Raw genomic sequence first — 12,357 nt, 5'->3', positions numbered from 1 at the left:
TTGTAAGTAAAATGCCTCTGTGGACTGCAAAGTACAACCTTCCCCTCATCCCCCTTGGGATTCAAGCTGTTTGTTGTCCACTCCTTTTATGGCAAGATTTTAGGAGTTTCCCATTACAGGCAAGCAGGAGAATTCCTCTCCATGCTAATATTGTACAGAATAAACTCATGCCAGTGGATAATTTGGTCACCATTACAGTAGTACCTAAATATTCAGATGTTTATCTTCACAGTACCTTGTGAGGTGGGGAGGAGACCCTGCTCCCATTTTGTTGGTAAATGAAGCACGGAGAGGCCAAATCCTCCATCCAAGGTTGGTCAGGAGAAGTGTAAAAGATGTGGGATGTGATAAGGAGGCATTCCTTGCCTGCATCAGCAGGTCAGCCTTCCTTTCTGCAGGAATATGAGGCCTCATCCAGGACCAGCAGCACAAACACTGCTCGTGTTTGAGGGAACTGACACATCCCATCTCTTAAACTGTGTTCCTCTTGAGGTGTCCTGTCATCTTAGCCAGATCTCACATCCTCTTGCCTCTCACCTCCCTAGCCCCAGAAAGCATGGTCTACGCTTTTCCAAGCACAGGATTATTTGTATCTTCACAATGTCATTAGCTAACTAGAACTTATAGTCCACACCATGTTTCTGCAATGCCTCAGATTTCTCTTCCAAAATTTCATCATGTAATGTGTGTACAGAGATGGTATTTATAGGTGAGGCTGTGCTGGAGTCCAAGCTGCACCACTGCACAAGTTAAAGATGCAGCAGTTACAAGACAAAGTGTATGGCAAGACAGAAATGGTGCTTGGATCTGTCATGCGTGAGTAATGAAACAAACATTTCAAATACTATATATTTAATATATAGTATGAATGTATTTAACTAATACAATGGGCTGGTAAAAATGAGGACATTAACTAATGACTCTAAAATAAGTATTTATGATTTTCCACAAATATTTATATAAGAAGAGACAGGACAAGCACTGCAAAATACACTAAGAACTTTGACTTAGCTGAACTCCTACAGACAGTGTAGGAACAGAAAGAACATGTGGATGGAAACATAACTAAGATTCTGGAAACAAGTCAGCTCTAAAAAGCAGCAGGAGTCCAGGCGTTGATGGATTCCTGAGACCATTCTATAGAGGATACGAAGATGTACTAATGCTAGGGAAAAATATCTCTTCTGATTTGAGTGGAAAGATTTTGGTAATAAGAATGTTTCTAATCATAATCCTAATGCTTCTGAAATTACGAAGGAGTGTCGAAAGTTTAGATCCTGAATAAAGATGGATCGTAAGACGCAGGCAATGGCATGGCCAGCAGACTGGAAATAATCTTCTCAAGTATAAATCGGATGTATAACTTCAGATTAATTAAGAACCAGTTCATAATAATGTTAGATCATTTATCTTTAAATTTTCATAAATGTAGAATGGAGTCTAATGTCAGCCTTTTCTGGAGGTGGCAAGAAGGATTTTGATGGAGTGGGATGGGCTGGCTACCCCCAGACTGTCCCTTGTACTGATGCTACCCAAACGCGGTGATAGAACTTCTCTGCTCTGGAGTTTGCACTGTAGTCAGTAGTAAAAACAAATGTGCTTGTGTGCGGGAGGACAACTCCAACAGTTAACACTTCTTTATTTTATCCCTGGTATTTTAGTCTGAATTCATTTGAAATTGTGTGTTATGTCAATTATAAAACCATTTTCTGGGTAGGTTCCGCCTTTCTTCAGAGTGATACCACAGTCAAAGTGATCTATACCATTATTACTTCCAGGATGGACCTACCATCACCTTTAAATAATTTATGTGGTATTCGTAGTAGAAAATAATTTAGATGTTACGTGTTGTAGAAAATAACTCTGTCCTCTTTTTCTGTGGCTTAAACTATTGAAAATTTAACAGTCAAATACCTTCTCTGGTATCCAAGTCACGGGGAGGTAGGCAATTCCTAGGGACTTAACAATTATTATTTATTTTATATGGAATGACCCCTGATACCATGTTCGGAAGTGGTAGTCTAAACCTGTGTGGGAGCACAGAATTAAACAGAACCTTTGGCTTTGGGAAACTGGAAAAATACCAGCCCTTTTTTCCCTTAAAAACTGATGAATACAAATGAAAATATAAAACAGCTTATCTTCCACAGCAGCTGGTTAATGCCTTTACTTTCTTAGCCAATAACAGTACAAGGTTGACTGGGATAAGTTTTGTCTGGCAAATATTAAAAAGATATTTCAAATTTTAGCAGGATAGCTGGCTGCTTGAGTAGATACTTGAGAGTTTAAAACATTTGGTTATGATAACGGTAAAACAAAAGATATGGTTATCTTAATATAAAATCTGACTTGAATAGGATGAGGTCTGGTGAGGTAAGATGGGTCAGATTGCAAATCTGACTAATGGATATAACTGTTAGAGATCAAAGCTAGTATCAGAATCCCACATCTATTAACATCCTACTTTTATGTCACTATTCCCAGGTGATCTTTTAGTTGGCAAAGAAGCATAAAATTTCTGTATATAGTGAGATGAGTCTGACAAAGGATGAGGAGAATTAGATATGCTTTGACTCCCAAAAATGACAAGAGAAACTGGATCTTTTCCTATTCTAAAATGAACATTTACTTGGAGAAAGATAGAAAGACAACTCTGCGGGTTGCTTTTTCCCAAAGATGAAACCTGTATTACTTAGATATATGAATTCTTGCACAGGTCACTTGTTGAGTGGGCACAAATTTCACTGCCAGAAGATGGGAAACGGGATGATTTTAAGAATCTGTTTATCACCTATATGGTAGATCTTATTCTGAGATTGAAAAAAAGAAAGATAGGAGCAAACTGGGGAGAACTTGTAGAGATATGTAGTCAGCTAATCTTAGGCAACTTAAAAACACATGAAAATAGTTGTTAGATGAAGGATCCACTTCCCACGGACATTGTATCAGCCAGTGGGCAAGCCTTTTAACAGCTCTGTGCTAATGTTCTTCTATCTGAAAAATGATGATAATAACATTTATCTACCTCATAGCAGAAGCTGGAAGAACTTAATTAACATGTGTAGTTATTTAAAGTTCTAGGGTTGAAAGCTGCACTGGAAGTCCAAAAAAATTGTTAGCGTTATTATTTCTATACCCGGATGATTTGCTCACATTTTCAACACGCCAGCCTGGAAACGTACTAGAAGCAGCACAGCATCGGACAGTTCACCAGATTAGAAGCTCGATGACATAAACAATAGTTCTAATTGGCAGGGTGCTTTGGAAGATCTACCCATGTTAAGTTTTTATTTTCTTTCAAGTCCTGGGCCATTTAAACTCCAAATAAGCTTTGATTTATGAGTCTGTTAGCTCCAAAGCCACTAAAGGACAGAGAGTGAGAGCCTGGAGTGGAGCTGGGAACTCATTCCAGCAGTGTGCAATCTCATTTGGGCAAATGCCGCAACCCCCACCTTGATCTGAAAGGTCAGTGTGAGCCAGCAGAAAACACATTTTTAATATATTGGATAATAAGGAAAACGATATTTGGAACTGCCAGCAAAGACACCTGCTGACAGTTGGCGTTAAGGCAATGGCACCTTCTAGACAAATAGAGAGGTGAAATCCAGTCTTTGCTGAAGTTGAGAGAAGTTTTGCCATTGACTTCAAACAGGCCAGAAATTCCCCTACAATGATTAATGATTTATGTGTGTATCTATGAGGTCTTGCATAGTTTCTGAAAATTTTATATTCAGGCAGCTCTCCATAATGTCGAATAACTGGAAAGCTGAGGTACCAAAGGAATATAATTGACATAGTAAGTACCTAGTAGAAAAAAATAGACTGATAACAGCTTGAGCTAAAAATATTTGTTTCCAGAGTTGTCATCCCCACAAAAGTCATAAAACAGACCATTCAATGGCATTGGTGGTTGGTGAAAAGCACTTTCCAATGCTTAGATGGTTTATCATATCTAGTGGTAGGACACTGCCCAAAATATGGGGAGGAGAAAGGATTCCTGTGCATTCACTGTACACTGTAAATAATTTGCTTGACTCTTCTTTTAAGTCATGCAAATCAAAGGGCTTCAACAGAGATCAGTAATAATTTATCCAAAGCAAGCTCTGAGGAGATCCAGCTCTGGTTTTTGCTTATGCATTTTATGCAGTTTCACTTTCTTCTTCTGTGTTTTTGTATGCTTTTGCATGCTTTTGTATGCTTTTGTAAGCGTCTACTTTTTTTTTTTTTTGAAATTTTATCAAAAAGTTTAAGATTTTAATCACCTGCCAATCATATTTTTGCAGCTGAGTCTGCTAAAGCATCCCTGCTTATTCTCTAAAGGGAGAAAATTTGCATGCAGGTTTTTGAGTACGCTGAGAGAATGTTTCTGTTGAAGTATTTTTTTCCAGTAAAATCCCAGGGTACTTGGAGAGGCTGGTCTGACAGATGAACTTTCACTAGTTTAAAAAATTCAGACTGGTGGTGTGCTTCCAGAGCATATATCACTGGTTCCACAGACAGACACAAGTGAGGCATTTATGCAAAGCCTGGACAAGAGCCTGACACCTTGTTTCAGACCATTCACACTGAGCCATTTACCCGCAGCATTAGGCAGCTAATCCGCTATAACACTGAACCATGGACAAGAAAACCAACAAGAAGGCATTACTGAGCTGTTCCTACCACTGCTGCCTGCAGAAGACCCTCTGTTTGCTTTGGCATGGTGTAACTCACACCCTGGCAAAACTTAATGGTCTTCCATCAAGACTACCAGGCTGAAAGGTTCAGGTGGGAGTCATGCGACTCCTTGCATGTAGACCTCACCTGGTTAGGACCACGTAGGTGTAAGCAGGCCTCGGATATTCAGGGGCACTTATGATGGCTGCTCAGTCCTTATACACAACTGCACTTTGGTGATTTCCAGTGATAGTTTTCAGGTATTTTATTCAGGGAGGTGATCTTTGTCATACTGATCATGTTCCTTAGGATTTCTTTTACTGTTTTGTGTGCACTAATCAGTACCTGCTCTGGATTAGATCCCTAGAAACTGCACTTCAACCAGGAGCACAAGGGAGACCTTCTCCTGACCTGTGGCCTTTGCTGCTGTGATTCCTCAGGACATACAGGAGCTGCTGTCCCATCACACTGAATGTGTGGCACAAGAATACGCCTTTGGATGCTGATGAAAAAAGGTTGTGGGCAATCTGCTAGTGCCTGGGAAAACATAGTGTGTTGTTTTGCAGTGCACAAAAAGGGACAGAAGGACACTGTAGCTTCTGTACTCCTCCCCTCATGTCTGTGTGTGTGTGTGTGAGGTTTTAGAAGGTGACCCTGTTGTAAAGGCAAAGTGTATCTATCATCGGGTGTCACTTTGCAACAGGCATTACGTTAGATGTACAGGTAGCACGGTTCCACCTGCTCACATCTGATGCAATCATGTCACATGTCATAATATCTTTTAAGTTTCAATAAGTACACTGTTTAATTTTTTCCTTCTTTATACTATTTGCTTCCTAAATCTACCTCTAGATCCTGTAATACTCTTAACATATCTGCAAATCTACTACAGTAGCTACTTTATTTAAATAACAAGACTTCCCCTTTACTGAGGAATTAAGCAACCTTTGTTGGCAGCAGTCTGGTAGGGTGCTTAATTCTGAAAAGGTTGTGCAAAACCCAGGCTAAACTATTGAAAGAATGTTTCAAAAAAAAAAAAAAAATCAGAACTGAAGGTTTACTCTGTTGCAGAGCAAATAAACTTGCAGCAGCTCTTCAAAGCAGACCTCTTTGTTAACAGCTCTGAGGCAGCTGTCGCTTTCTCAGCAGAAATGGCTGCGATTCTGCTTGAAATAGTCCTCTGGCTTTTTTTCACCACATAAAATTGTATCAGTAGGAAATACTGTGCTCTTCGTGAGCAAGAAAGCATTCTATGGTATTCTAAGTCTCTCTTTACAGCAGAAGGTTATCTGTATTACTTACACTGTATTTTCATGGCACATATTGGGACTTACATTGAACCGCAGCCTACTAAGTTGAAAACCTCTGGTAAACAGGGCTTCTAGAAGAGAAAAACCAGACAACTCTTAAGAAGCTATTGGGAAAATCTATTGATTTTCTCATGCTATGATAATTATTGGGTTTAGAGCTTCTAGCATCTACTGCTAGTCTTCTGAGATATTTGAACTGATGTGCTTTGGCATTAGTTCTTGCTACCAATGACACTGCACTTTTTTCAAAAACATCTTCAAGAAATTTGGTCAGGAGACTCAAAGGATGTGCACACTGTATTTGCAAGCATGCAAGATATCTGTCCTGTAGGGTAATTTGATGTGGTCTATTCTTCCATCTGTCTCCAGCATCTGGTTATGTTGCAACAAAAACTCATCAGTCAGACTGCCAAGGAAAAGGGCATTGTGGTTGCTGTGTAGTAAAAGCAGGAACACATTTAGTGTTCTGTGGCCTATGCAATGGAAGCGAAGCTATGTCCAGAAGGATGGTGAGAATAAAGGGTGAATAAGGAAACTTACTAAGTAAAAAATTATCATAGAAGCTGAAGGACACAGTTGGCTAAGAAGCAATGTAGAGAAGAGTGCTAAAAAAAACATCTGCATCCACCTGAGAGAAAAAGAAAAGAAAGGGACAGAGTAATGCAGCAAGAAGACAAAACTTGGAATCTCTCAAGGAAAAGACAGGAATTCTCATATCCAAAGGTAGGAAGAACATCCTTCCTGAAAAGTATTAGTAAATGACAGGGGGAGATTATCCCTATCAGGCCTAGCAATCTGCCTGATGTTCTGCATTTCTGTCCCCTACACATGGATGCTGTCACATCTCCCAATCTGAGCAATTCTTTGATTATTGATTTGTCTCAGTGACTCTCATGAAAGAACTTAAGGACTGATGCATACAACCCCCTGTAAGCAAGAGGCACGAAATCAGGCCTGAAAAACTGTGAGCCAACAGCACTGGAACAAAGCTGTGTAAAGGTGGAAATAACCACTGGAAGGAATACTAGCAGTATGACATGGGAACATGCTGAAAAACCACAGCTGGAGAAAATGAAATGATGTCTCTATTCTCAACAAAATCAAGTGCTTATCACACTCGATTTTGAACTAATACAAAGAACCAGTAGCTTACAGCCACAAGACTTTTTAGGGAAGGTTTGACTAATTTTTGTTATTACCAGGAAAACAGGAAAGCAAAGGAAAATAGAAAGAATCATTTCCCTGAAGTTTCCCAGCAAGTCACTTGTAGTGCCAGGCTTTTGGTCTCCAGGCTTGTTATTGCTCAACTCTGTGTGGATCCAAGTGTCTCTTTGCTCAGAGATGCTGGCACCCAACATCATTCCCACTCAGTGCAAAAAATCCAGTTCATATCAATTCATATTTAATGTAGTAACTTGGCTTAGCTCACAACAAGACAGTTAAATAAATTTGCCTTTTTTGGTACTGTTCAAATCTGTACTAAAAAGGTGAATCAAACCTTATGTTTAATATAAAGTGTGGGTAAACAATTGCATATATTTATATATACATCAGTTTACCAACATTCATAAGAAGAGGCTATATATTGATAACTAATAACATTAAGTAATTCTAAAGTATAGTTAATGTTGACGTTGCAGTAATTTGGAATAGGTATTCCGTGCTTAGCTTCCCATGAACTGAGTTTAAGTGAGAAGAAAAGTCTTAAACCTTAGTTCAGTGTCTTCTGAACTAAGGTTTAAATCTTCCAAAAAATGAAGGCTTCCCTTTGAAGAACTGGTGGTGTCAGGTGCTAGGGACTGAAGCCGTGCACCCTTGGTTTAAAATTGTTAATGTCTATCTCATCTGCTCTCTCCTATCATCTTCAATTTGTCAACAGTATGTAGTAATATGTTTGATTCATTAGAGGTGGAAAAAGGATGGTGAAAGCAAGTAAATATGCCAGATATCAGTCACTTAAACCCCACTAGTATTAAGTCACCTCAATTTGTTTGTCTGGTAAAAACTGGCCTCTTGTTGGGTGAACTGAGGCCAGCTTGATTCACCACCAAAATGTGAGCCTGGAACTGACATTGAATTCGCAGATGTGCATAAGAGAAATCTCTTGAGTTTTAAAATAATTGACTTTAGGGGGAGGCAGGAAGAGTTTAAACAGCATTGTTAAGCAGACCGAAGTTAATCAGTTACTGTCATTGCTACTGAAACCAGTTGTAGTTTGACATCATGTTCATTTTCTAATTATTTTGTATAAAGATTAAATTATTATTTTTAATTCACTTAGAGTACACAAATCTGGGACGTTTCTGAACAACCTTCTTGCTTATAAACAACAAAAGGAAGTGATATCATACATGAGATTAATAGCCGAGGAGTGAAGTTTTTGGGTGTGCAAAATTTTTAATTTTAGAGCTTTCAGGGGAAAATGAAGTATAAACCCTGAAAGAAAAACAGCACTATTTGGAGTGAAGGATGCTGGAAATATCAAGCATATATTGAAAACACCATGCATGTATGTGGTGTGCCTGTAGAAAGGGCTCTGTAATTATAAATTCAGTCTTTCAGGCTTTTGGAAGTGATCTTAAAAACAATGCTGTAGTTTAAAAAAAAATAAAAAATAGAGAGGACAATGTCTCTCTTGTCTCTCTGTTTATGCAGGCTGTCATCCAAAGCTGTCAAAGAATCAAGCCCTCTTAGCTGAGCTTTTCCAGGTGTTTTTTGTCTAGTGGAAGTTTACATACAGGCTGATTCAGAGGTGCAATGTCTACAATTGAATTACCAATGGTCGAATTCATTTACGCTTCTGTTCTCTGGTATTCAGTTGAGTCACAGAGAATCTTTTGGGTCATTTAGATCCACATCTGCCCGCCCTTTTAATGGGAGTGATGTACTTTACATGTCAACACAGACTAACTTATCTGGCTCATGTTTTCTCTCTTGGAATGCAAAACTTAAAATAGATGCCATTTAATACTTGGCTTTCATGTAAAGACCCGTCTGCTGATGCCTGATGGAAACATTTTTAAACACTCCATTTAGAGATAATTTTGCTCATATGTTATTGATTTCTTCTATTCCTCTTCCTCCAGTTTAAATCAACAGAAAAAAAAGAAGAGGATTTTGTATGATTATGATTTCAGCATTTTATTAGTGATCCTAGAGTGCTGTAACTTCCAAAGCAATCAATATCGATGATGCTGTCACAAACATAAAATTGCAACCTGCTTTTTAGAAGCAGTGGATATTTGTCTTATCTCCCTTACTGTTTTTTTTTTTTTTTTTTTAAACACTAACTGCACTATTATATCTGATAGAAATGATGACAACTTTTGCCTAAGTTTTGAAAACAGCCTAATGCTCAATTTGAGACATTTTGAAGCGATCTTATTCTCAGAGCTGGGTAGTCAGCACTTGGTGAAAGGCCGGCCTTGCTGCATGGTCTCCATTTGGGCACTTAGGAAGCCAAATATTCCAAATCACTGCCTCCTTTGAAAATACATATTCCAGTCACTTGATACGTGGGAAACTTGAAGCAGTTAAAGCAATGTGCCTACAAGGTGTGATGACTGACTGCAAGAACAAAAAATGGAAATCGGTTTTATTAATTATCACTGATTGTTCAAATGAAAAATAAGTTGCAACTAAAAAAAGAAAAGATTGTTAAAGACCCCTGTAAACATAATCTTGTGTTTAACAACTGCAAACATTTTTTTTATTGCTGTTGTCAAGATTGTGGCAAATGGTCATGAGTTATGGAGATCAGACAGCAGAAAAATACCATCTTAAGTTAAAAAAAATGGTGAAAGCTATGATGGGTAAAGGGAAATCTCTGCTTTTGTCAGAATGATGCCTAAAATAATTAGAAGGGAAGAACCATTCGCTACAGAAGAGAAAGAAAAGGGTCAAATTTCAAGTTAGTAGGGTACATTTAAAGCATCTGGGCCTTTTCTAACAACTCTTCTAAAAATGTCCTGTTTCATTATTTACAGTGCTGCCTATCATGTTGGGAAAAAGGCAATGCATTATTTGAGCCCTGAGGTATGTTGTAAAGGACTTCGGATGTTTTAAGCCATGTATTGGGCAAAAGAAAACTCACGATATTTAAGCAATAACACACAGAAATGAGAAACATCTGCTATGGGTGCATTTGCATTTATCAGTCATCTGGTGGCCTCCTCTCAGCAACCTCAAGCTAATGTTGACTTGGTATCACATCCTTTAATCAAAATGCTCCTTTTGTGTGCATCTCAAACAGTGCTGTTCTTCATCCCACACAATGACTGCTTGTTTGCTTCATGTTTATGAACTCCTTCAACAAGATCCCTAGAGCTTAAGCAAGAAGCTTTGGCCAACATTTTCCAAATGTCAGTGCTTAAAGCTTGGCATCTAATAAGCAACCTTCTTTTCAGAAGCTGTGAGCATCAGAATCTTTCTAGGGACTTGAGAAAGTATTGCTGCTCAGCATTTTGTGGCCATGTATGGATTAAACACCTTAGTTTAGACAATCGTTATTTATGTGCTAGGGCTGGGGACTAGATGTTACACCAAGCTACAGAGTTTCTATTACATGCATGCAAGTAAGCCGAACATTTCAGATATGTTCATCACAGAGTCCTAGAACCATTAGGGTTGGAAAGGATCTCCAAGATCACCTGGTCCAACCATCCCCCTACCAGCAATGCCACCCACTAAACCATGACCCTCAGCACCAGGTCCAACCTTTCCTTGAACACCCCCAGGGATGGTGATGCCACCACCTCCCTGGAAAACCCACCCCAATGCCTGACTGCTCTTTCTGAGAAGAAATGTCTCCTCATTTCCAACCTGAACCTCCCTTGACACAACTTGATTTACTATGATGACATGAATAGTAATACTTTATGAATGGTGATACTTATGCATGGATAAAGCTAGTTTGTCTTGCAGGTATTTTTCATTCTGACTGGCTTCAGAGGAGACTGTAGATTGTAAGCAAATCACTAATACCTGTACGTACTGGGATCAGCTCTTCCCAACCAAACAGCACCTGAGGTAGAATGTGCAGGGGCCAGTGTTTATAAGGTTAGGTCTGGATTAATTATTACATGGAATGGCACTGAGCAACAAACTTTGCTCTTGAGTTATTATGGGAGAAATAACGCTTGATGGAAGGGAAGGCTTGACTTCAGGTTTCATGTCTGAAGCCATCAGAGAGGTTTATGACTTTTCAGTATGAAAAAAAAACGAATTCACATGAGTGTGACTAGCTTCCAGAATTCAAACATATCCTTAGCATAGGAGTGTGGGGATGGGAATATGTAGCACTAACATCTTACTTCATTCAGATTCCAAAGTTTGACTTTGAAAAAAAGCACCTGAAAAGCACTCAAAATTGTTCTTGATAGTGAACGTAATAACAAAAGAAGCCACAAAAAAACAAAGATGCAGGAAGAAACTTGCACATACTAGAAATCTCAACAAGGTGTTGTGGTGATACAAAACACTTGCTAACTCCTTCCCTGCAGACCTAAGCCTCTGCAATGAGGTGCACCTGGTCTCACTTAGCCTTTCCCTCAGCTGTTTTTCTATGGTTGATTATTGCCATCTCTCTGTTGTTACAAATGATTCAGAAGCTAAAAGCAGAAGGTTTATTTTTTATTTTTTATTTTTTGTGTGTGCTTGCATTTGTATGGAAGTGTATGTTTTTACCTAGGAAACGTGGTTGCTTGCTGCTTTCTTTGGTTTCTGAGACTTTATAATGTAGTGCACATATCTGTCATTGTGGAAGTCTAATTGTGGACTTTTATATTTCCAAATGAAAATGGTAAAAATCATATAGTCTCTTGAGGACATCTAGCTCTTAATGAAAAATACCATGTAACTGAAGAGCTGGCAAGATTGTAGTAAGATTTTTTTTCTCTCCCATTATATATATATATTTTTTTTATTTTTTATTTTATTTTTTTTTTTTTTGTGTGGCTTTCTCATCGTTATTGGTATAGCCAAGCAGATACAACCCTAGAGGGACCATTTTGGAGCTGGCTGCAGTTTTGCTATATCTCCTTCTTCCAAGTGGTAAGTGTTGTTGATTCTTGCTATACTTTTTATACTTTTTTTTCTTTCCCTAGTGCTCTCAAGGAGACATTGAGTAAAAGTTTCTGAAGCAGAAGGAATACTGAGGCTTTTGAAGTTGGCTTGTATTGTTGTTAAATTGTAATTGTTTAGGGGGAAGAAGTAATAATGAGTTATAAAGATTCGTGCCGATAGCATTTTTTTCAATACCACAATTTGGAAGAAAAATAAATGCTCTCTGAGGAAAGATTTTTCTTCTAACACTTGGATGTGTATACTGTATCTCTGTGCCTATGAAATGAACTTTTCTAGATCCAAGGAACTTAAATGTGTATGACTGAAA

At 38.5% G+C, this 12,357-nt stretch overlaps 2 protein-coding genes across 2 annotated transcripts in view; one reads left to right on the top strand and one right to left on the bottom strand.

Annotated features, from left to right (window-relative positions):
* Positions 1–12,357, bottom strand: part of COL8A1 (collagen type VIII alpha 1 chain) — a 92,690-nt gene that overhangs the window by 43,488 nt on the left and 36,845 nt on the right. The gene's annotated exons all lie outside the window — the stretch shown is intronic.
* The window catches only part of LOC311438512 (uncharacterized protein), a 49,515-nt gene that overhangs the window by 32,844 nt on the left and 4,314 nt on the right, over positions 1–12,357 (top strand). The window contains exons 3-4 of the mRNA XM_084522967.1: positions 9,953–10,001; positions 11,945–12,017. Of these exons, the coding sequence (XP_084379093.1) occupies positions 9,953–10,001; positions 11,945–12,017 (122 nt within the window). The remainder of the gene's footprint in view (positions 1–9,952; positions 10,002–11,944; positions 12,018–12,357) is intronic.

The sequence above is a fragment of the Aythya ferina genome, assembly GCF_964211825.1.
Source record: "Aythya ferina genome assembly, chromosome: 1".
In the NCBI taxonomy this organism is placed as follows: domain Eukaryota; kingdom Metazoa; phylum Chordata; class Aves; order Anseriformes; family Anatidae; genus Aythya; species Aythya ferina.
The sequence above is the reverse complement of the archived record's forward strand: the minus strand, read 5'-3'. Positions and strand labels throughout refer to the sequence as shown.